The 22,277-nt window shown below is 41.1% G+C and overlaps 1 protein-coding gene and 1 long non-coding RNA gene across 5 annotated transcripts in view; one reads left to right on the top strand and one right to left on the bottom strand.

Annotated features, from left to right (window-relative positions):
• Positions 1–51: 51 nt before the first annotated feature.
• Positions 52–2,921, top strand: LOC144892194 (uncharacterized). Its single transcript, XR_013623394.1, has 3 exons — positions 52–187; positions 570–688; positions 2,799–2,921. It is a non-coding gene; the product is annotated as an uncharacterized LOC144892194 (long non-coding RNA).
• The window catches only part of LOC137428029 (acetylcholine receptor subunit delta), a 69,479-nt gene continuing 50,095 nt past the window's right edge, over positions 2,894–22,277 (bottom strand). For all 4 annotated transcript variants that reach the window (XM_068117946.2, XM_068117949.2, XM_068117948.2 and 1 more), the window contains 4 exons: positions 22,104–22,218; positions 21,671–21,878; positions 16,838–16,950; positions 2,894–4,779 (listed from right to left, as the gene is read on the bottom strand). In XM_068117946.2, the coding sequence (XP_067974047.2) occupies positions 4,597–4,779; positions 16,838–16,950; positions 21,671–21,878; positions 22,104–22,218 (619 nt within the window). In that variant the 3' untranslated portion in view covers positions 2,894–4,596. The remainder of the gene's footprint in view (positions 4,780–16,837; positions 16,951–21,670; positions 21,879–22,103; positions 22,219–22,277) is intronic.

The raw sequence follows: 22,277 nt of genomic DNA, 5'->3' as shown, positions 1-22,277 counted from the left end.
TTGTTTTGTTTTTCTCCCTTGCAGTAGCTTTGCTTGCGTTGAAGCGGAAGAAGCGCTGGGAAAATCGACTTCAGCAAATTGATGGGGCCCTTACAAAAATTGAATTTCAACGGGAGTCCTTACAGAATGCGGCGCTTCGCTCCATGGGGTTTGCTCCGAAGGCGTTGGAGAATGTCCACAAGGATATGTGCGTATGGAAATGGATATGTTTTGGCGTTATGGAGGAAAAACACACACGGATTTTATTATCTTTTTGCTCTCGCATGCACGGATATTGATAAAGTCGATGAGATAATGGATAATATACAAGAACAGCAGGAATTGGGGCAGGAAATCTCTGATGCCATCTCTCGGCCAGTTGGCTTTGCACAAAAGATAGATAAGTTGTGGCATTTTTCAACTTTCACCTTTTGTGTATTAATTCTGACATGTTTTATTAGTTATTACCTGAGAGTGTGGAGAGGACATGATTTTCGTATGTATGTCGCATATTGATGATTCCTATTCTGAAAACACGTCTTGCTCTCAGAGGGAAGCAGGCCTTTGATTGAGGTGTTGTGTATTACCAGGATGAACTTCTGGCTGAGCTGGAGGAGATAGAACAACAAATTGCTTAATAAAGAACTCCTGGCTCTTGCGAAACCTGAGTTGCCCAGCATCTCAACTACCATCCCTGCAGTAGATCCAGGTACTAATGGTCTGAATTGTAGTGGCCCCATCCCTTATAGACCGATCCGATAAGGACGATCAGGCCCCTCGCCGATAGGCGGCGCTCTTGCGTCCGCCATTACTGGGGGGCGTCCCGATCCAAACTTAACTCCAGCTGTCTGCGCCAGCACAACTATCATCGCGATCGTACATGAAAAGTGTCCGTGATAATCGTTCTCAAGTGTTTCTCTATACGTGTGGAGGGGTCGTGGACACCTGGCACCTGAAGGCACACGATACAAACCCCGTTTTCGGCGATATCGCCGAATGCCGCCCTGAAGGCACCTGGCACCTGGGGGTACCCGGTTTCCACTTCCACCTGCACCAAACCTATTTTGTTAACAACCGCGTACCCTATGCTACGCCAAGCCGAGCCCCCTTCCAAAAATTAGCAGAAGAACATATGATCATGAAGGAGAAACTTGACATGTACTCTAAGCATGATCAGGATATTGAGGCATGGCTCTCCAAAGCAGCTTTACATTTGCGGAATGAAATAAAGGAAGCCTTGTCTGGTCTCCTTTATATTCTTGCCATTGAGCCCCTTTTAGTTCGGTTTCGCGAGAAATTTTTGGGTTTCTCCATTTCCCCTAATGCTCCCCCTATAAAATTTGTAGCATATGCAGACGACATCTGCACTGCAATACAGTCTCAAGATGATGTATCCGAGTTAATCAGAGCTCTCAATAATTTTAGTCTTGCTTGTTCGGCCAAGGTGAACTGGTCAAAGAGTTGTACCACCTTCTTTGGACTACCTTCAGGTTTTTCTTTCCCGCCACTGCCAGGAAATTTGTCCTGGAAAAATGATGGCGTTTACCATTTGGGCGTGCACCTCGGTGATTCCCGACGCATTCCAAAAAACTGGGATGGATTAATTGAGAAAGTGCATTCCAAGCTACAAAAATGGAAAGGGCTTCTTTGCAACCTATCCTACCATGGAAGAGCATTGGTGATTAATAACTTGGTCACTTCTACCCTGTGGCACAGGTTTATGGTCTTGCAGCCACCAAAATGGCTCATCAAAACCATCCAGAAACATTACTTGATTTTTTCTGGGGTGGTAAACACTGGCTCCGACCAGGCGTGCTCAGCCTTCCACGTAATGAGGGGGGTCAAGGGCTCGTTGATGTCAACAGCAGGCTCATGACTTTCCACCTTCTTTTTGTGAAGAAGTTTCTTTACAGCCCCATGCATTGGGAGAGTTTAACCTTGTGTTTGCTAAAGCAAGCAGGTCGGCTGGGATATGGTCGCGAACTGTTTTTGCTTGATCTCCCGAAGATCGATGTCTCATCACTTCCGCTGTACATGCAGAGTGTCATCGACGTCTGGCAAGCCTTGTCGTTGCGTCGTGAGACCGGTTCCATTACCACCTCGACGTTCCTCAACGAACCAATCTTCTTCAACCACCTTTTTCAGCCATTCCTTCTTCCAGGACTTCTTCCAGAAAAAGAACCACCTTTTTTTCTTTTTTTCTTCTTCCAGGACTTTTGTCCAGTACTTTGTGGGGTCAGATCTTCTCTCTGTCCATAATTTGTTGGATTTTCAAAGAGAAAGATGGAAGTCTGCTCACGAAATTTCTGCCTGCTCTGGTTTCAGGTCCATTCGGATTATTGGCCAGATTTTTTTTGCCATCTCAAGAGCAGCAAATAATCTTAGAGTAGAGTTCAGGAGCCTGTTTGAGTCTGTGGGTTTGCTTGACCAATATGCTTTCCCTGTTTTGCTTTTGAATTTTAATGGCAAATTTGTACCCCTTAACTCCATTGAGAAAGGGGCGTTACATGAATGTTGTGTGCGTTTTATTTTTTTCGATTTTGTAAAAGCCCTTTTGGAGTTCAGTGGAAAGAGCACCTGTCAACTCCTTCACCTATTACTCATGTGTTGCGCAGTCTATATGCACCCCCAATCTCCAAGCGTACGGGCGACCTGCAATGGAGGCTTGCGCATTGGAATCTTCCTCATAACATTTTGTTGCACAAATTTTCAAATGACATTTCTGAAGTGTGTATCTTTTGTGAAAGTCGTGAAATGCTTTATCATGCATATGTTGGGTGCAGAAGACTTGTTCATTTCTGTTACGTGCTCCTCCCCAGACCCCGGTCACAGTGTACCTCCGAGCCCCGAGATGAGTCAAGGCAGAAAGATGTGTTATTCTGTATGCCAAGGATCAATGGTGAAACCACACCAATTGTTACCAACAAACAAGTATTGTATTGAGGTCACACAAGAATAACGGTACAGTAACAATATTTATCAAAAGTACAATCAATATATATCATTCCTATGATGGTACCATCAGTTTCGTAATATATAACTCACTGTGCTCCAAGTGAGCGAAAAGAAGAACATTCCCCAATGTCTCTATTCCGGCATCAAGCCAAAGTCGTTCCGCTCCAGTGATCGTCAGAACGATGTCCAATCGAGACCAGAATCCCGTTCGGATGACGGTCACAGTCCCGCTGCCAAAGCTGCGCAAAGGCGCCCTCAAGGCGACTGGGAAATCACACCCTCCGGTATGGACGTTCCACGGCTCCCGATTGGCGAACCGCAGATTTCCCACTCAAAAGCCACATTACACACACACACACCAAATTAACGTCTGGATGCGGTGAGAATGGTTGAAGCGAAGTGAAAAACCTTGAGCGATGCGCAAAGCGCGCGAGTCAGAATGGCCGACGGCCCGTTCTCGAGGCGTAACGGCATTACGATGATTCTCCTCGGAATTAACCGCAAAACCGAACATGCAGGTTGATTTGTCACAGCGATAACAACTCCGTCGCAGGAATCCCTTTCCCGGGAAACCCAAAGGTCACTCGTGACCCTCGTTCGCCAATCATTCGCTCGGGACCTTAAAGCAGCTCGGCTTCTTGTCTGACTCACTCGCTCCGCCTTCTCTTCCTCCTCTTCCTCTTCGTCGTCGTCCGGTTCCGGTTTCATTTAAAACATTAACTTTTTTACCTTTTGAAAATAGTAATCTCTATCTCCCTTAAACGACAACAATAATAGTACATGGAATCAAAAATGTTTACAGTGGATGAAAACCACAACAACGGAAGTGACGAATCCGTAACACTTTGTTTAAGTTTTTGCATGCCAATATTTTGAAAATGGGGCTTTCTTTTTCTTCTGTTGAATTTATTTGTGGTTGTCCTATTTCTGCTGTACATAAGTCTGAAACTGCTTTAGCGAACTTTTTGGTTGCTGAAGGAAAAATGGCAATTTACAAAACAAGGAAAAAGAAGGTGGAAGGTGGTGAATTTTCTTTTTGTAATATTTTGTTGACCTTGAAAGTCCTGATTATTTCTCGGATACAGCTTGAGTACCTGTATTGCAGCAAGTACGGAAAAGAACAAGAATTTAATGATAGATGGTGTGTTTAAAATGTTATTTGTTCTGTGAGGAACGAAACGCTAATTTTGCTTTTTGATGTATTCATAGCTCTCACATGAGCATTTCCTTTAAAATTGTTTGTGTTTTTGTTTTTCTTTGTGTTTTTTTCACCTTTGGTTTGTAAAATATTTTTATACTTGCTGGTTTCTTTTAAATATCCTTTGATCCTTTTTGGTGTATTTGTATTTATGATCCTTATGCAAATGTTTCTTCAAACTGGTTGCTTTGTTTACAACTGCTTTGTGAAAGGGTTTTATACTTTTATAATAAAAGGACACAAAGTCTCTCTCTCTCGCTCTCTCGCTCTCGCTCTCTCGCTCTCGCTCTCTCTCTCTCATGTTTCTGCGTCAAACTGCTGAAACTACTTCAAACCCCATATTCACAACTCTTCCATCCTACTGTTGCATTACACAAAACAACTGGCACAGAGCTATTGGTAAATGATGCTGTTAAGTGAAAGTTGTAAGCTAGTTTTATTCGTTTAATTCTAGTTCAACATGGTTATAGAAAACGCCGATTCTCTTCCGTGTAATCGTGGGGATCTCCAGGAAAAGGAAGGGCAGGAGGGCTGTTATATATTCCTGTGAGGAAGATGAAGGCTGTACCCAAAAGGATCACCGGAGTGATTATGCTAAAGGAGAGCTGGTCCATGGTCCGTGCCACTTGACTCCAAGCTTCTTTTTCCTGAAAATGGCAATACAGGAAATCAGATTTGTCACATGACCTTTGAGATTGTTCGAGAAGGATTATGCTATTTTTGTCAGCATAAAGACCGGGCGGTGTTCAGTTCCTATCCGGGCCAGGAGAAAAGCAAAAATTAGGAATGTTGCCAAAGTACTGTTAGCAACGGCGTACGTGTAATGTAAGAGCGACATCGATTGGTTCAACAGTCATGACGTCATTGGTAATCTGAACACCCATTGGTTGACTCGGTCACCACTATCCCTGGCTCCGATTGGCTGGAACGGAGTTTAGAGCGATGACTCTCCAGCATCAATACCTTGGAGGGAGAGGGAATGGGGTTCCCCAAAGCGGAGGCGCCCTCCATATATCGGTTAAAATACATTTACTTCTTCATGCAGGAGTATGAATCAAATTGGCGCCCTTTATATTAACTTTTCTAGAACATTACCTGGTTCCTCCTCAGAACACAAGGGTAGTCCAGCATGCACACGAGATTTTTTTTGAATGCCCCTTATTTTCTATTGTTCGACATTTTCTACAGTCTATGGAATGTCCCTTCTTTTCTATTGTTCGACATTTTCTACAATCTATGGAATGTCCCTTCTCTTTTGCTGTTTGCCATTTTCTACAATCTATGGAATGCCCCTTTTTTCTATTGTTTGCCATTTTCTACAATCTATGGAATGTCCCTGCTTTTCTTTTGTTTGCCATTTTCTACAATCTATGGAATGCCCCTTTTTTCTATTGTTCAACATTTTCTACAATCTATGGAATGTCCCTTCTTTTCTATTGTTTGCCATTTTCTACAATCGATGGAATGTTCCTTATTTTCTATTGTTTGCCATTTTCTACAATCTATGGAATGCCCCTTTTTTCTATTGTTCGACATTTTCTACAATCTATGGAATGCCCCTTTTTTTCTATTGTTCGACATTTTCTACAATCTATGGAATGCCCCTTTTTTTCTATTGTTCTACATTTTCTACAATCTATGGAATGTCCCTTTTTCTGTTGTTTGCCATTTTCTACAATCTATGGAATGTCCCTTCTTTTCTATTGTTTGCCATTTTCTACAATCTATGGATTGCCCCTTTTTTTCTATTGTTTGCCATTTTCTACAATCTATGGAATGTCCATTCTTTTCTATTGTTTGACATTTTCTACAATCTATGGAATGTCCCTTCTTTTCTATTGTTCGACATTTTCTACAATCTATGGAATGTCCCTTCTTTTCTATTGTTTGCCATTTTCTACAATCTATGGAATGCCCCTTTTTTTCTATTGTTTGCCATTTTCGACAATCTATGGAATGTCCCTTCTTTTCTATTGTTTGCCATTTTCTACAATCTATGGAATGTCCCTTCTTTTCTATTGTTTGCCATTTTCTACAATCTATGGAATGTCCCTTCTTTTCTATTGTTTGCCATTTTCTACAATCTATGGAATGTCCCTTCTTTTCTATTGTTCGACATTTTTTACAGTCTATGGAATGTCCCTTCTTTTCTATTGTTCGACATTTTCTACAATCTATGGAATGTCCCTTCTTTTCTGTTGTTTGCCATTTTCTACAATCTATGGAATGCCCCTTTTTTCTATTGTTTGCCATTTTCTACAATCTATGGAATGTCCCTGCTTTTCTTTTGTTTGCCATTTTCTACAATCTATGGAATGCCCCTTTTTTCTATTGTTTGCCATTTTCTACAATCTATGGAATGTCCCTTCTTTTCTATTGTTTGCCATTTTCTACAATCTATGGAATGTTCCTTATTTTCTATTGTTTGCCATTTTCTACAATCTATGGAATGCCCCTTTTTTCTATTGTTCGACATTTTCTACAATCTATGGAATGCCCCTTTTTTTCTAATTGTTTGACATTTTCTACAATCTATGGAATGTCCCTTTTTTCTATTGTTCTACATTTTTTACAATCTATGGAATGTCCCTTTTTTCTGTTGTTTGCCATTTTCTACAATCTATGGAATGTCTCTTCTTTTCTATTGTTTGCCATTTTCTACAATCTATGGATTGCCCCTTTTTTTGTATTGTTTGCCATTTTCTACAATCTATGGAATGTCCATTCTTTTCTAATTGTTTGACATTTTCTACAATCTATGGAATGCCCCTTTTTTCTATTGTTCTACATTTTTTACAATCTATGGAATGTCCCTTTTTTCTGTTGTTTGCCATTTTCTACAATCTATGGAATGTCTCTTCTTTTCTATTGTTTGCCATTTTCTACAATCTATGGATTGCCCCTTTTTTTGTATTGTTTGCCATTTTCTACAATCTATGGAATGTCCATTCTTTTCTATTGTTTGACATTTTCTACAATCTATGGAATGTCCCTTCTTTTCTATTGTTCGACATTTTCTACAATCTATGGAATGTCCCTTCTTTTCTATTGTTTGCCATTTTCTACAATCTATGGAATGCCCCTTTTTTTCTATTGTTTGCCATTTTCGACAATCTATGGAATGTCCCTTCTTTTCTATTGTTTGCCATTTTCTACAATCTATGGAATGTCCCTTCTTTTCTATTGTTTGCCATTTTCTTCAATCTATGGAATGTCCCTTCTTTTCTATTGTTCGACATTTTCTACAATCTATGGAATGCCCCTTTTTTCTATTGTTTGCCATTTTCTACAATCTATGGAATGTCCCTTCTTTTCTATTGTTTGCCATTTTCTACAATCTATGGAATTCCCCTTTTTTCTATTGTTTGCCATTTTCTACAATCTATGGAATGCCCCTTTTTTCTATTGTTTGCCATTTTCTACAATCTATGGAATGCCCCTTTTTTTCTATTGTTTGCCATTTTCTACAATCTATGGAATGTCCCTTTTTTTCTATTGTTTGCCATTTTCTACAATCTATGGAATGTCCCTTCTTTTCTATTGTTCGACATTTTCTACAATCTATGGAATGTCCCTTTTTTCTATTGTTTGCCATTTTCTACAATCTATGGAATTCCCCTTTTTTCTATTGTTTGCCATTTTCTACAATCTATGGAATGCCCCTTTTTTTCTATTGTTTGCCATTTTCTACAATCTATGGAATGCGCCTTTTTTTCTATTGTTTGCCATTTTCTACAATCTATGGAATGCCCCTTTTTTATATTGTTTGCCATTTTCTTCAATCTATGGAATGTCCATTCTTTTCTATTGTTTGACATTTTCTACAATCTATGGAATGTCCCTTCTTTTCTATTGTTCGACATTTTCTACAATCTATGGAATGTCCCTTCTTTTCTATTGTTTGCCATTTTCTACAATCTATGGAATGCCCCTTTTTTTCTATTGTTTGCCATTTTCGACAATCTATGGAATGTCCCTTCTTTTCTATTGTTTGCCATTTTCTACAATCTATGGAATGTCCCTTCTTTTCTATTGTTTGCCATTTTCTTCAATCTATGGAATGCCCCTTTTTTTCTATTGTTTGCCATTTTCTACAATCTATGGAATTCCCCTTTTTTCTATTGTTTGCCATTTTCTACAATCTATGGAATGCCCCTTTTTTTCTATTGTTTGCCATTTTCTACAATCTATGGAATGCGCCTTTTTTTCTATTGTTTGCCATTTTCGACAATCTATGGAATGTCCCTTGTTTTCTATTGTTTGCCATTTTCTACAATCTATGGAATGCCCCTTTTTTATATTGTTTGCCATTTTCTACAATCTATGGAATGTCCCTTCTTTTCTATTGTTCAACATTTTCTACAATCTATGGAATGCCCCTTTTTTCTATTGTTTGCCATTTTCTACAATCTATGGAATGTCCCTTCTTTTCTATTGTTTGCCATTTTCTACAATCTATGGAATGTCCCTTCTTTTCTATTGTTTGCCATTTTCTACAATCTATGGAATGCCCCTTTTTTTCTATTGTTTGCCATTTTCTACAATCTATGGAATGCCCCTTTTTTCTATTGTTTGCCATTTTCCACAATCTATGGAATGTCCCTTTTTTCTAATTGTTTGCCATTTTCTACAATCTATGGAATGTCCCTTCTTTTCTATTGTTTGCCATTTTCTACAATCTATGGAATGCCCCTTTTTTTCTATTGTTTGCCATTTTCTACAATCTATGGAATGTCCCTTTTTTCTATTGTTTGCCATTTTCTACAATCTATGGAATGCCCCTTTTTTTCTATTGTTTGCCATTTTCTACAATCTAAGGAATGTCCCTTCTTTTCTATTGTTTGCAATTTTCTACAATCTATGGAATGTCCCTTCTTTTCTATTGTTCGACAATTTCTACAATCTATGGAATGTCCCTTCTTTTCTATTGTTCGACATTTTCTACAATTTTTTTTTTTTTTTTTTTTTTTTTGTATACAAGATCGAGGCTCGTGAAAGAGCGAACATTAATCACACAGAAAGACAAACCGACACATAAAACATATAACATCGGGAGCGTTAGACAAGATGGGGAGAGAGGGGGAAGGACACAAACACAACATTTGAGAGCAGGGACCGAGAGACATGGAGACATCGAGAGATCTGAGAGAGGGCGAGGGCTTTGGGGGGGGGGGGCATGGGAAGGGGGCGGTGGGAGAGGTATAAAACATATGGACACTGCCAGGACTTCCAGGAAAGAAGTTGGAATTTCAAACAAGGTGGATCTGGGGTGAATTAGCGGGGGTAGAAAAGATCAAGGTTTTGGATGGGGGAAGATAAGAGATGGTGGTGAACAGCTGTTTTAAAGACCTGGAGGGAGGAGTGGGATTGAAGGGAGTGAGGGAGTTTGTTCCAGAGGCGGGAGAAAAGAGGAATGAAAGAGTGAAGGTGAGCAGAGAGCCGAGATTTCGGCAGTTTAACCATCAGAGGGTTGCTGGCAGATCTTGTGCGACCTGTAGGAATATTTGGGGGACAGAGCACAGAGAGAGCTGGGGGTGCAAGGCCGGAGAGGGGTCGGTAGAAGACAGAAAGACCACCTACCTGCCTGCGGTGAGTGAGTGAAAGGCCCTCAGAGATAGCTTCATCGCGGGAGATTCCAATAATTCTGAAAGCTTTGGTTTCAGCAGCGTGAAGCCGAGCTAGGTGTGAGGCAGGAGCACCGGCCCATAGGGGAGAACAGTATTCCATTGAGCTGCGGATGAAAGCCTTGTATGTGGTGAGGAGCTCAGGTGTGCCGAGGAAGGACTTCGCACGACGGAGGATGCCCAGTCGGCGACTGGCTTTGGAGGCCAGCTTGGAAATGTGGTTTTCCCAAGAAAGATCATGGCAGATAGTGAGACCCAAAATCTTGAGCGACAGAACTTCTTGGAGAGGATTGTTGAGAAAGTAGATGGGAGGGTTGTCCAGTCGATCTTTTCGGAGAGACATAGTAAGAGTGTGAGATTTGTCAGGATTGAAAGACATGTTCCACTTGTTTGACCAGTCTGTGATTTTGTCCAGGTCTTCAGAGAGTGAGGAGGCAGCAGACTGCCGATCTGAGGGAAGAGGAATGGAGCGGCAGAGAGTGGAGTCATCAGCAAAGAGATAGAGAGGATTTTCGAGAGAGTCAGAGAGATCATTGATGAAGACCAGAAAAAGCATGGGGCCCAGAACACTGCCTTGGGGAACTCCAGCCTGAACAGGAAGAGGAGATGAGAGAAACCCATTCAGGGCCACACGTTGACGACGACTAGAGAGGAAGTCCGCCAGCCATGCGTGGAGATTTCCATGGATACCAAAGGAGGAGAGTTTGGTGAGCAGAGCGGGGTGCCAGACCGTGTCGAAGGCACGTGATATGTCGAGGGAGACAGCTCTAATTTCCTGTTTGGCATTGAGGACCTCCATCCATTGTTGAGACAGCAGAAGCAGCATGTCCAGAGTAGAGTGACCTGGTCTGAAACCAAATTGATGATCAGAGATCAAGCCATTGGAGAAGAGGAAAGATTTCATATCCAAAGCAATGATGGATTCCATGACTTTGCTGATAATTGGGAGAAGGTTGATTGGTCTGTAGTTGCTAGGATCTGTTTTTGCACCTTTTTTGTGCAAAGCGGTGATGTTGGCTGATTTCCAAGCAGATGGCAGTTGACCTTGAGCAAAAGAGAGGGTGAAGAGAACAGAGAGAGGGTGAGATAGAGCGGCAGAGCAGGATTTTAGGACCCGTGGGCTGATGCCGTCGGGTCCAGTTGCAGAATCAGAGTCGAGGGTTGACAGAAACTTTTCCACCTTGTCAGGAGGAAAGGACACGGAGTCCAGGAGCAGCAGGGTACGACTGGGTATGGTGGGTACAGAGAGGGATGGGTTTGGGACACAAGATTTAGAGGCAAACACAGAGTTGAGGCATTCAGCTTTTTCACGTGCGGAGTCAGCTGTGTAGCCGTTTGAGGTAAGGGAGGGGATGGAGGGGGAACAAACACCAGAAACGGATTTGACCAGACGCCACCAGGATCCGGGTCGGGAAATTGACAGATTGTGTCAGTCCCAGTGAGTCGCAGAAGTCCTTTGCTGAAGAGCCATGGCTGGTGAGAGAGGTACCCACACCCAGCCAACTGGCATGGTGACAATTGAAATCACCACATATGAGGAAGAGAGAGTTGGGATGAGTAGATAGAAGTTGGTCCATATCATCAGACAGCGAGATGTAGATGGAGTCATCACTGTTTGGTGGACGGTACAACACACATATGAACAAGAGGTGGGAGCGAAGGGGAAGCCGTAGCCAGAGGTATTCCTGGGGGTGAGGTGGAGAGAGTGCAGTGCAGGGCGAGTGAGGAAGAGAGTTTTTGATAAAGATAGCAACCCCGCCTCCAGGACGAGGCTCAGGTCTATCATACCGGAGGAGGGAGTAGCCCGGGAGAGATACTATGGAATCAGAGACATCATAAAGGAGGAAAGTTTCTGTTAAGCAGATCACGTCTGGTTTGACAGAAGCAACCTGTATGGAGAGATCAGTTAAGTTTGAACGAAGGCCCCGGATGTTTGAGGTCCATACCGTTAATGAAGAGGAAGGGGGAGCATCAGATACAGAACAGGGGGGAGGAGGGGTAGGGTAAGATGTGGAAGAGGTGGAAGAGATAGGGAGAGCTGTTGAAGGTGTGTCAGAGATTTCAGAATAGCTCGGAGAAAGGGAAGGATGGGGCGGACAAAAGGTTTGATGGTGATTGGGTGAGCCACAATGAGGTGTTATTTGAGGAGGGGGAAGAGCGAGGCAGAAGGTTGGGGGAGATGGAGGTGAGAGTTTGAAGGGGGAAGAAGCGGGGAGGACGCTTTGAGGAGGGGGAGTGAGAGGGGGGAAATTGAGAAGCAATGAGGGTGGGGAGATTTGAAGGGGAGGGGTGAGGGGGGAGTTTGGGAGGGAAGGGACAAGGGGAGGGATTTGAAAGGGATGGGATATGGGGGAGATTTGGAGGGGAGGGGTGAGGCAGGAGTCTAGGAGGGGAGGGGCGAGGGGGCGTCTTGGCGGGGAGGGGTGAGGGGGTAGTTTAGGAGGGAGGGGGCAAGGGGGGAGATTTGAAAGGCATGGGTGATGGGGAAGATTTGGAGGGGAGGGGTGATGGGGAAGATTTGGAGGGGAGGGGTTATGGGGAAGATTTGGAGGGGAGGGGTGAGATTGGATTTTTGAAAGTGTACGATTTATGGGAAACGAACATTTATTGCAAAATGAGTTTCTTGTGACCTTCGAGTTAAAAATACGTTTAAGGACGCTGGATGGAGGATGGAGTGCAGGAGAGTTTAGGGAATGTAGAAAAAAGGCACTATAGGAGATGGATATTTTTTTTGGGATGAATTGATTTGGGATGAACAATCTATGGAATGTCCCTTCTTTTCTATTGTTTGCCATTTTCTACAATCTATGGAATGTCCCTTCTTTTCTATTGTTCGACATTTTCTACAATCTATGGAATGTCCCTTTTTTTCTTTTGTTTGCCATTTTCTACAATCTATGGAATGTCCCTTCTTTTATATTGTTTGCCATTTTCTACAATCTATGGAATGTCTCTTTTTTTCTTTTGTTTGCCATTTTCTACAATCTATGGAATGCCCCTTCTTTTCTATTGTTTGCCATTTTCTACAATCTATGGAATGCCCCTTTTTTCTATTGTTTGCCATTTTCCACAATCTATGGAATGTCCCTTCTTTTCTATTTTTCGACATTTTGTACAATCTATGGAATGCCCCTTCTTTTCTATTGTTTGCCATTTTGTACAATCTATGGAATGCCCCTTTTTTCTATTGTTTGCCATTTTGTACAATCTATGGAATGTCCCTTCTTTTCTATTGTTTGCCATTTTGTACAATCTATGGAATGTCCCTTCTTTTCTATTGTTTGCCATTTTGTACAATCTATGGAATGCCCCTTCTTTTCTATTGTTTGCCATTTTGTACAATCTATGGAATGTCCCTTCTTTTCTATTTTTCGACATTTTGTACAATCTATGGAATGCCCCTTTTTTCTATTGTTTGCCATTTTCCACAATCTATGGAATGCCCCTTTTTTCTATTGTTTGCCATTTTCCACAATCTATGGAATGTCCCTTTTTTCTATTGTTTGACATTTTCTACAATCTATGGAATGTCCCTTTTTTCTATTGTTTGCCATTTTCTACAATCTATGGAATGTCCCTTTTTTCTATTGTTTGCCATTTTCTACAATCTATGGAATGTCCCTTCTTTTCTATTTTTCGACATTTTGTACAATCTATGGAATGCCCCTTTTTTCTATTGTTTGCCATTTTCCACAATCTATGGAATGCCCCTTTTTTCTATTGTTTGCCATTTTCCACAATCTATGGAATGTCCCTTTTTTCTATTGTTTGACATTTTCTACAATCTATGGAATGTCCCTTTTTTCTATTGTTTGCCATTTTCTACAATCTATGGAATGTCCCTTTTTTCTATTGTTTGCCATTTTCTACAATCTATGGAATGTCCCTTTTTTCTATTGTTTGCCATTTTCTACAATCTATGGAATGTCCCTTTTTTCTATTGTTTGCCATTTTCTACAATCTATGGAATGTCCCTTTTTTCTATTGTTTGCCATTTTCTACAATCTATGGAATGTCCCTTTTTTCTATTGTTTGACATTTTCTACAATCTATGGAATGTCCCTTTTTTCTATTGTTTGCCATTTTCTACAATCTATGGAATGTCCCTTTTTTCTATTGTTTGCCATTTTCTACAATCTATGGAATGTCCCTTCTTTTCTATTTTTCGACATTTTGTACAATCTATGGAATGCCCCTTTTTTCTATTGTTTGCCATTTTCCACAATCTATGGAATGCCCCTTTTTTCTATTGTTTGCCATTTTCCACAATCTATGGAATGTCCCTTTTTTCTATTGTTTGCCATTTTCTACAATCTATGGAATGTCCCTTTTTTCTATTGTTTGACATTTTCTACAATCTATGGAATGCCCCTTTTTTCTATTGTTTGCCATTTTCTACAATCTATGGAATGTCCCTTTTTTCTATTGTTTGCCATTTTCTACAATCTATGGAATGTCCCTTCTTTTCTATTGTTTGCCATTTTCTACAATCTATGGAATGCCCCTTTTTTTCTATTGTTTGCCATTTTCTACAATCTATGGAATGCCCCTTTTTTCTATTGTTTGCCATTTTCTACAATCTATGGAATGTCCCTTCTTTTCTATTGTTTGCCATTTTCTACAATCTATGGAATGCCCCTTTTTTTCTATTGTTTGCCATTTTCTACAATCTATGGAATGCCCCTTTTTTTCTATTGTTTGCCATTTTCTACAATCTATGGAATGTCCCTTTTTTTCTATTGTTTGCCATTTTCTACAATCTATGGAATGCCCCTTTTTTCTATTGTTTGCCATTTTCTACAATCTATGGAATGCCCCTTTTTTTCTATTGTTTGCCATTTTCTACAATCTATGGAATGTCCCTTTTTTCTATTGTTTGCCATTTTCTACAATCTATGGAATGTCCCTTCTTTTCTATTGTTTGCCATTTTCTACAATCTATGGAATGCCCCTTTTTTTCTATTGTTTGCCATTTTCTACAATCTATGGAATGTTCCTTATTTTCTATTTTTCGACATTTTGTACAATCTATGGAATGCCCCTTTTTTCTATTGTTTGCCATTTTCTACAATCTATGGAATGCCCCTTTTTTCTATTGTTTGCCATTTTCTACAATCTATGGAATGCCCCTTTTTTTCTATTGTTTGCCATTTTCTACAATCTATGGAATGCCCCTTATTTTCTATTGTTTGCCATTTTCTACAATCTATGGAATGTCCCTTCTTTTCTATTGTTTGCCATTTTCTACAATCTATGGAATGCCCCTTTTTTTCTATTGTTTGCCATTTTCTACAATCTATGGAATGTCCCTTCTTTTCTATTGTTTGCCATTTTCTACAATCTATGGAATGCCCCTTTTTTTCTATTGTTTGCCATTTTCTACAATCTATGGAATGCCCCTTTTTTCTATTGTTTGCCATTTTCTACAATCTATGGAATGCCCCTTATTTTCTATTTTTCGACATTTTGTACAATCTATGGAATGCCCCTTTTTTCTATTGTTTGCCATTTTCTACAATCTATGGAATGTCCCTTATTTTCTATTGTTCGACATTTTCTACAATCTATGGAATGTTCCTTATTTTCTATTGTTTGCCATTTTCTACAATCTATGGAATGTCCCTTATTTTCTATTGTTTGCCATTTTCTACAATCTATGGAATGTCCCTTCTTTTCTATTGTTTGCCATTTTCTACAATCTATGGAATGCCCCTTTTTTCTATTGTTTGCCATTTTCTACAATCTATGGAATGTTCCTTATTTTCTATTTTTCGACATTTTGTACAATCTATGGAATGCCCCTTTTTTCTATTGTTTGCCATTTTCTACAATCTATGGAATGTCCCTTATTTTCTATTGTTTGCCATTTTCTACAATCTATGGAATGCCACTTTTTTCTATTGTTTGCCATTTTCTACAATCTATGGAATGCCCCTTTTTTCTATTGTTTGCCATTTTCTACAATCTATGGAATGTCCCTTTTTTCTATTGTTTGCCATTTTCTACAATCTATGGAATGTCCCTTCTTTTCTATTGTTTGCCATTTTCTACAATCTATGGAATGTCCCTTCTTTTCTATTGTTCGACATTTTCTACAATCTATGGAATGTCCCTTCTTTTATATTGTTTGCCATTTTCTTCAATCTATGGAATGTCCCTTCTTTTCTATTGTTTGCCATTTTCTACAATCTATGGAATGTCCCTTCTTTTCTATTGTTTGCCATTTTCTACAATCTATGGAATGTCCCTTATTTTCTATTGTTCGACATTTTCTACAATCTATGGAATGTTCCTTATTTTCTATTGTTTGCCATTTTCTACAATCTATGGAATGTCCCTTCTTTTCTATTGTTTGCCATTTTCTACAATCTATGGAATGTCCCTTATTTTCTATTGTTCGACATTTTCTACAATCTATGGAATGTTCCTTATTTTCTATTGTTTGCCATTTTCTACAATCTATGGAATGTCCCTTCTTTTCTCTTGTTCGACATTTTCTACAATCTATGGAATGTCCCTTCTTTTCTCTTGTTCGACATTTTCTACAATCTATGGAATGTCCCTTTTTTCTATTGTTTGCCATTTTCTACAATCTATGGAATGTCCCTTTTTTTCTATTGTTTGCCATTTTCTACAATCTATGCAATGTCCCTTCTTTTCTTTACTTTTCCACATGGCACATCCCATATATAAAGGGGCCTTTTCTATGCCCCTGGCATTTTCCCCAAGATTGCTATTTTACTGCTCTGTATGATTTTTCTATGGTTTCGTTTTTTCTTTTTACATACTTGAGAGATTCGACCCTTCCAACCCCTGAGACACGAACTATTATTGGAATTTACCCTTTAGGCCTTTAGATGTTTAGACCATCTAGAACCTTTAAAGCACACACCACGCAATCATCTATAGTCCTCTTGAAAAACACTGACTACATGTTTTTTCAGCAAGTGACGCTGAAACTCGCCCCACCCAGGAGAATCTTAACAAGAACATTTCGCTTCCCACCTGTCGGCTTCTCAGGTTAATAACGAAATGCATCAACGGTGTGTACATTTGCAGCCATGTTGAATTCGTCTCGTACCTCGTCGTAGGCATTGCGGGCGTTGGTGTGTGAGATGATTTCATTGGCAGCATCAAGCACGGGGTCCAACAATGGCAGTAAGGCCGAAGGGATAGAATCTTCATCACCGCTCACTGAATCCATATGGAAAAAGGAGTCGTTAATGAGGAACCTGGTGTGCTCATGCCAAGTCAGACACTCCAGTGATCAATGGTGGCGGTGTGACGGAGGATTGGTGAGTAACACTCAGGAAATCAGAAGCAAATGCAAAAGTGTTACTATAGTGTAGTAGTGAAGATATGTGATATCCCATAAATAGTTCTGGGTTCATATCCTATTGTATAGTGTAGTATTGAAGGTGTGTGATATCTCATAAATAGTTATTGGTTCATATCCTATTGTATTGTGCAGTATTGAAGGTGTGTGATATCCCATAAATAGTTCTGGGTTCATATCCTATTGTATCATGTAGTATTGAAGGTTTGTGATATCCCATAAATTGTTCTGGGTTCATATCCCATTGTATAGTGTAGTATTGAAGGTGTGTGATATCCCATAAATAGTTCTGGGTTCATATCCTATTGTATCGTGTAGTATTGAAGGTGTGTGATATCCCATAAATAGTTCTTGGTTCATATCCTATTGTATAGTGTAGTATTAAAGGTTTGTGATATCCCATAAATAGTTCTTGGTTCATATCCTATTGTATAGTGTAGTGTTGAAGGTGTGTGATATCCCAAAAATATTTAATTGTTCATATCCTATTGTATCGTGTAGTATTAAAGGTTTGTGATATCCCATAAATAGTTCTGGGTTCATATCCTATTGTATAGTATAGTATTGAAGGTGTGTGATATCCCATAAATAGTTCTGGGTTCATATCCCATTGTATCATGTAGTATTGAAGGTGTGTGATATTCCATAAATAGTTCTGGGTTCATATCCCATTGTATAGTGTAGTATTGAAGGTGTGTGATATCCCATAAATAGTTCTGGGTTCATATCCTATTGTATCGTGTAGTATTGAAGGTGTGTGATATCCCATAAATAGTTCTGGGTTCATATCCTATTGTATAGTATAGTATTGAAGGTGTGTGATATCCCATAAATAGTTCTTGGTTCATATCCTATTGTATAGTGTAGTATTAAAGGTTTGTGATATCCCATAAATAGTTCTTGGTTCATATCCCATTGTATAGTGTAGTGTTGAAGGTGTGTGATATCCCATAAATAGTTCTTGGTTCATATCCTATTGTATAGTGTAGTATTAAAGGTTTGTGATATCCCATAAATAGTTCTTGGTTCATATCCTATTGTATAGTGTAGTATTAAAGGTTTGTGATATCCCATAAATAGTTCTTGGTTCATATCCTATTGTATAGTGTAGTGTTGAAGGTGTGTGATATCCCAAAAATATTTAATTGTTCATATCCTATTGTATCGTGTAGTATTAAAGGTTTGTGATATCCCATAAGTAGTTGTGGGTTCATATCTCATTGAAGGAAGCAAGTGGGATTAAGGATGGAATTGTAAACATGCAGAAATTAAATGATTCAACGTGATGAGAATGTTCTTATTAGGTTCCTGAAGGAACCCAATTGTTTTTGTTGCGTTTATTAGCTCACCTGGAACGAAGTTCCTGGGAGCTTATGCGATGGCGCGTCGTCTGTCAGTCCGTCCATCAGTCCGTCCGTCCGTCAATTCCGTCAGTCCATCAGTCCGTCCATCAGTCCCGTCAGTCCGTCAGTCCAGTCCATCCGTCAGTCTGTCAGTCCAGTCAGTCCGTCCGTCCGTCCATCCGTCCGCCAGTTTGTCCGTCCGTCCGCCAGTTTGTCCGTCAGTCCGTCCGTCTGTCCGTCCGTCAGTCCGTCAGTCCGTCAGTCGGTTAGTCTGTCAGTCCGTCAGTCCGTCTGTCCGTCAGTCCGTCCATTAGTCCATCCGTCTGTCTGTTCGTCCGTCCGTCCATCCGTCAGTCAGTCAGTCAGTCCGTCAGTCCGTCCATTAGTCCGTCCGTCTGTCTGTTCGTCCGTCCGTCCATCCATCCGTCAGTCAGTCAGTGAGTCAGTCTGTCCATACGTCAGTCCGTCCATCAGTTAGTCAGTCCGTCCATCCGTCAGTCAGTCAGTCAGTCCGAGGTGTGCCATTCTAGTAAGAGGAGTACCATTCTATTAAGAGGAGTGCCATTCTAGTAAGAGGTGTGCCATTCTAGTAAGAGGTGTGCCATTCTAGTAAGAGGTGTGCCATTCTAGTAAGAGGTGTGCCATTCTAGTAAGAGGTGTGCCATTCTAGTAAGAGGTGTGCCATTCTAGTAAGAGGTGTGCCATTCTAGTAAGAGGTGTGCCATTCTAGTAAGAGGTGTGCCATTCTAGTAAGAGGAGTGCCATTCTAGTAAGAGGAGTGCCATTCTAGTAAGAGGTGTGCCATTCTAGTAAGAGGTGTGCCATTCTAGTAAGAGGTGTGCCATTCTAGTAAGAGGTGTGCCATTCTAGTAAGAGGTGTGCCATTCTAGTAAGAGGTGTGCCATTTTAGTAAGAGGTGTGCCATTCTTCTAAGAGGTGTGCCATTCTAGTAAGAGGTGTGCCATTGTATTAAGAGGTGTGGCATTGTAGTAAGAGGTGTGCCATTGTAGTAAGAGGTGTGCCATTGTAGTAAGAGGTGCGCCATTCTAGTAAGAGGTGCGCCATTCTAGTAAGAGGTGCGCCATTCTAGTAAGAGGTGCGCCATTCTAGTAAGAGGTGCGCCATTCTAGTAAGAGGTGCGCCATTCTAGTAAGAGGTGCGCCATTCTAGTAAGAGGTGCGCCATTCTAGTAAGAGGTGTGCCATTCTAGTAAGAGGTGTGCCATTCTACTAAGAGGTGTGCCATTCTAGTAAGAGGTGTGCCATTGTATTAAGAGGTGTGGCATTGTAGTAAGAGGTGTGCCATTCTAGTAAGAGGTGTGCCATTCTAGTAAGAGGTGTGCCATTCTAGTAAGAGGTGTGCCATTCTAGTAAGAGGTGTGCCATTCTAGTAAGAGGTGTGCCATTCTAGTAAGAGGTGTGCCATTCTAGTAAGAGGTGTGCCATTCTACTAAGAGGTGTGCCATTCTAGTAAGAGGTGTGCCATTGTATTAAGAGGTGTGGCATTGTAGTAAGAGGTGTGCCATTCTAGTAAGAGGTGTGCCATTCTAGTAAGAGGTGTGCCATTCTAGTAAGAGGTGTGCCATTCTAGTAAGAGGTGTGCCATTCTAGTAAGAGGTGTGCCATTCTAGTAAGAGGTGTGCCATTCTAGTAAGAGGTGTGCCATTCTAGTAAGAGGTGTGCCATTGTATTAAGAGGTGTGGCATTGTAGTAAGAGGTGTGCCATTCTAGTAAGAGGTGTGCCATTCTAGTAAGAGGTGTGCCATTCTAGTAAGAGGTGTGCCATTCTAGTAAGAGGTGTGCCATTCTAGTAAGAGGTGTGCCATTCTAGTAAGAGGTGTGCCATTGTAGTAAGAGGTGCGCCATTCTAGTAAGAGGTGCGCCATTCTAGTAAGAGGTGTGCCATTCTAGTAAGAGGTGTGCCATTCTAGTAAGAGGTGTGCCATTGTATTAAGAGGTGTGCCATTGTAGTAAGAGGTGCGCCATTCTAGTAAGAGGTGCGCCATTCTAGTAAGAGGTGCGCCATTCTAGTAAGAGGTGCGCCATTGTAGTAAGAGGTGCGCCATTCTAGTAAGAGGTGTGCCATTCTAGTAAGAGGTGTGCCATTCTAGTAAGAGGTGTGCCATTCTAGTAAGAGGTGTGCCATTCTAGTAAGAGGTGTGCCATTGTAGTAAGAGGTGCGCCATTCTAGTAAGAGGTGTGCCATTCTAGTAAGAGGTGTGCCATTCTAGTAAGAGGTGTGCCATTCTAGTAAGAGGTGTGCCATTCTAGTAAGAGGTGTGCCATTCTAGTAAGAGGTGTGCCATTGTAGTAGGAGGTGCGCCATTCTAGTAAGAGGTGTGCCATTCTAGTAAGAGGTGTGCCATTCTAGTAAGAGGTGTGCCATTCTAGTAAGAGGTGTGCCATTCTAGTAAGAGGTGTGCCATTCTAGTAAGAGGTGTGCCATTGTAGTAAGAGGTGCGCCATTCTAGTAAGAGGTGCGCCATTCTAGTAAGAGGTGCGCCATTCTAGTAAGAGGTGCGCCATTCTAGTAAGAGGTGTGCCATTGTAGTAAGAGGTGCGCCATTGTAGTAAGAGGTGTGCCATTGTAGTAAGAGGTGTGCCATTGTAGTAAGAGGTGTGCCATTGTAGTAAGAGGTGTGCCATTGTAGTAAGAGGTGTGCCATTCTAGTAAGAGGTGTGCCATTCTAGTAAGAGGTGTGCCATTCTAGTAAGAGGTGTGCCATTGTAGTAAGAGGTGCGCCATTCTAGTAAGAGGTGTGCCATTCTAGTAAGAGGTGTGCCATTCTAGTTCCACATTGATGTGAAATGTTTTTTAATTTTTGAAGGAGCACCAAGGGTACCCGACGTTGCCCGGTCTATTTTTATGGGGGCCTAAAACACTTCCCTACACCCACTAAGGGGATCATTTAATATATAGGGCCTACCTATTCCATCGATACAAAGGCCTAAGCACTAGAGAACGATTATAATAATAATAATAAAAAATCCAACATTTTTTTTCCCCATAATTTAAACCGTTTCCCCCGTAAAACACTCCCAGGCACTCACTGATGAACCTCTGAAAGTTTGGGGAAGATCCGTTCAGCCATCTCTGAGAAAAATGGCGACAGACAAACAAACGGCTCTCGATAGTATAGATTCCCTGGTGTATTTACTTTAGGAAGTGTTCGCGTGGTGCTTGTGGATGGTCTTGCGACCAATCGTCATTCGTACACGTCACCGGTGTTGCACACCTGCTGCTGTGGTACGACCGGCCAGGCCGTGCCTCTCCGCGAAGCATTCGAAGAGTAGATCACTCCGTGCCTTCACGGCAACGTAATCCTCTGCTCTGGTGATCAAACCCAGGGACGAACCGTGCCTTGGGAGAACTCCACGGGGACTTTGGGCCTCCTTGTTTGCCGAGGACATGTGTAGAATTTTGGGCAGACGTTCGAGGAAGAGCTAAAGGTTTGAGAGAACGATGGGAGAGCTTCATCCAAGCTTGCCAAGGTTTTCCACATGACATTTCCAAAAGAAAACATTTCATGAGGTGCAGTTATTTATATATTGATGGAGGTGATTAATGTATTCCGAGCAGCAAGGACTAAGTCAGACACAAAGCTTTTGAGACGGACGTGTTTTGTATAAGTCGAAATCCCAGCAAATTGTCTCGTGAGCAAACCATACCCATTTCATCCAGGTGTGCAGCTTGTGCGTGTTGGGTGTCCGGTGATGTAAATTTAACATGAGCACGTTGGTCAGGACCACTATCGTCACCGACACCATGATGAACAGCAGGTACCTATGTGAACACGGCAAAGAAATGCTCAGACACCGCGCACATTTGTACATCGATCTGAT

Source organism: Myxine glutinosa, chromosome 5 (genome assembly GCF_964187855.1).
Source record: "Myxine glutinosa chromosome 5, kmMyxGlut1.1, whole genome shotgun sequence".
Taxonomy (NCBI): Eukaryota; Metazoa; Chordata; class Myxini; order Myxiniformes; family Myxinidae; genus Myxine; species Myxine glutinosa.
Note: the sequence above shows the minus strand (reverse complement) of the source record. Positions and strands in the feature narration are given on the sequence as shown.